The sequence below is a fragment of the Drosophila novamexicana genome, unplaced genomic scaffold, assembly GCF_003285875.2.
Source record: "Drosophila novamexicana strain 15010-1031.04,08,12 unplaced genomic scaffold, DnovRS2.1 tig00002134-arrow-arrow-pilon, whole genome shotgun sequence".
In the NCBI taxonomy this organism is placed as follows: Eukaryota; Metazoa; Arthropoda; class Insecta; order Diptera; family Drosophilidae; genus Drosophila; species Drosophila novamexicana.
The window spans coordinates 34,105-36,945 of NW_020824945.1; the positions used below are offsets into that span (position 1 = coordinate 34,105).

General features: G+C 37.6%; 1 protein-coding gene across 1 annotated transcript; it reads left to right on the forward strand.

The window, feature by feature from the left end:
* Positions 1–295: 295 nt before the first annotated feature.
* On the forward strand, positions 296–2,599 carry LOC115768952 (probable cytochrome P450 4ac1). Its single transcript, XM_030713678.1, has 5 exons — positions 296–501; positions 559–762; positions 824–905; positions 972–1,072; positions 1,444–2,599. The coding sequence occupies exons 1-5, from the start codon at positions 300–302 to the stop codon at positions 2,400–2,402; spliced, it is 1,548 nt and encodes a 515-aa protein (XP_030569538.1). The 5' UTR covers positions 296–299; the 3' UTR covers positions 2,403–2,599.
* Positions 2,600–2,841: the final 242 nt, after the last annotated feature.

A 2,841-nucleotide genomic window follows, 5' to 3' on the forward strand; every position in this document is an offset into this window, starting at 1 on the left:
ATTAAACTTGTCATATCAGCTGCTAATCTTCATCGCTCGTTTAATCTATTTAAATCAAACCAAAAAAATAAATAAGACAAGCTTTAAGCTGTTGCCCAAAATATTGTATTCACGTACGCGCACAATTTTAACCTCCTGTATAATCTTTTTGTTTTTATTATAGTACGAATGGACTTTACCAATAAATACATAAGAGAGCGATTATCATTATCAGCTCTATATATTAAACCTTGTTTACTCTGGCAATTGTTGGGTGCGGCTTTTCGCTCGATCGAAATAACGAAACAAAGCTAAAAATAATGTTGATGATATTGCTTGCAACTGCATTACTATTGGTAGCAGTATGGCTGCTTCTTAAGCATATTAATCGAAAATACTTTATTCTGTCCCTAGTGAAGCGTATACATACACAGGATGGTAGTCCTCTAGAAAGCAAGGTATCTGTGTTGCCGGGCAAAACAAGATTTGGTAATAATTTTGATATACTGGGGATGACGCCGTGTAAGTATGGTATATGGTACGAGGCAATTGATTATAATCGAAATGTTTTCCACCTAGCGATGGTGTTTCGATTTGTCCGTGATGCTTATGACAAGGCCGACGGGCGCAGTTATATTTGGTATTTTTTATTTGCGCCGATGTATAACATAGTACGCGCTGAGGATACTGAGGATATATTTCAGAGCACTCAGTTGATAACAAAAAACGTTGTGTATGAGCTGCTGAGGCCCTTTTTGGGTGACGGATTACTTATAAGTACAGGTAAGAAATGTGTCAATTTATTAATTAATTGCTTTAAGTTCATCCGGTTTATTTTTTTTAGATCAAAAGTGGCAATTTAGGCGAAAGATGTTAACACCGGCTTTCCATTTCAACGTGCTGCAACAGTTTTTAGATATTTTTAAGTATATACATATATATATTTTTTTAAGTATATCACTAGGTTATGTTTAAATTCTTGAATCTTCCAGAGAAGAGTGCCATAAGCTAGTAGATGTGTTACTTCAAAATGTGGACGACGAATTGGATCTTCATCAGGTTATTCCTCAGTTCACCCTGAACAATGTTTGCGGTAAGATTTGGATTTAGAAACCTTTGCCCTCAAGAAGTTGCACAAATTTAACAATAGGCAGAACAAGGCATTTATCCACAAAATATGAGTGTTCAGTAGGACAGATGAAAATCTTTCTATTTTTCTATTGCATTCACAACTTCAAACGTATATTTTTGAGCGAACAAACATTGATTTACTGCAATCATACGGTTTCACATAAATATATAGGCACATTAGCCTCGCTATTCTCTTATTCTACCCTTGAGGAGGGTATACTAAATTTGTCGTGTAACGCATAGAAGGAGACATCTCCGATCCAGTAATATACATAAATGATATGGGTCTTTTGTTTGCTTTTGATGATTTACCCACTCTTTTTTTTTAACTAGAAACTGCTCTGGGTGTGAAACTTGATGACATGGCGGAAGGCGCCCAATATCGTAAAGCCATACACGCTTTGGAGATTGTTATGGTAGAACGCGTTTGCAATCCATTGATGTATTTTTGGCCATACTTTTACATTTGCGGCAGTTATAAAGAGCATGTAAGGAATCTAAAAATAGCGCATGACTTTTCCAGCCGCATCATTGAACGAAAGCGAGCGCAAACCAAACGGCGAACCGTACTTGATAGCGAAAATGGGCGGAAACAACGCTATGCGATGCTGGACACACTGCTGGAAGCGGAAAATGAAGGACTTATCAATCATCAGGGCATTTGTGACGAGGTCAACACCTTCATGTTCGAGGGATACGACACAACATCCACCTGTTTAATTTTTACCCTGCTCATGTTAGCCTTGCATGAGAATATTCAAGATCAATGTTTCGAGGAGCTGCAGGACTTATTCGCAAACAATATGGAACTGACCGTCTTTAATTATAATCAGCTTGTATACTTGGAATGTGTTATTAAGGAGTCTTTACGTCTTTTTCCTCCAGTTCCTTTCCTAGGACGCGTGTGCACTGAGGAGTGTGCTATTAATGGCTTGATTATGCCAAAGAACACCCAAATTAATGTACATGTTTATGATATAATGAGAGATCCGCGCTATTTTTCGAACCCTTCGAAATTTCAACCGGAACGTTTCCTACAAGAAAACACCTTGGATCGTCATCCTTTTTCATTTATTCCTTTTAGTGCTGGACAACGCAATTGCATCGGACAAAAGTTTGCCATTTTAGAGATAAAAGTTCTGCTAGTCTCCATATTGCGAAACTTTAAACTGTTACCTGTGACCCGACTAGAGGACATTATTTTTAAATACGGTATCGTGCTACGTTCGCAAGAAAACGTGAGCATCAAACTGACGAGACGCCGGGTCCCAAATTTAACAATGATAACTTAGTGATGGAGCTATTATAGCCTCTACCTGCGATGGAAGACACGAACATTATCTGGATAATATACTTAAGTGAAGTTTATATGTATAGGATACACTTTTCGGCCGTAGGCTTTCATGATGCATAGTAAAAAAGACTGAACCAATGTAAAGACATTTAAAAATTAAATAAAATTATCAGTCTCTTTTCTGCATACGTTGCTGACGATCGCGACCGCTCATCACAAAGTTGTTATTGTACTTTTTTATACCCTAAACCCATTAAAAATGGGTATAAGGGTAAATTTTTTTTTTGCAAAATCCAAATGTATGTAACAGGCAGAAGGAAGCATCTCCGACCCCATAAAGTATATATGTATATATATAATAGCCGAGTCGATCTAGCCATGTCCGTCTGTCTGTCCGTCCGTCCGTCCGTATGTATGAGCAGAACCTATAAGAGCTA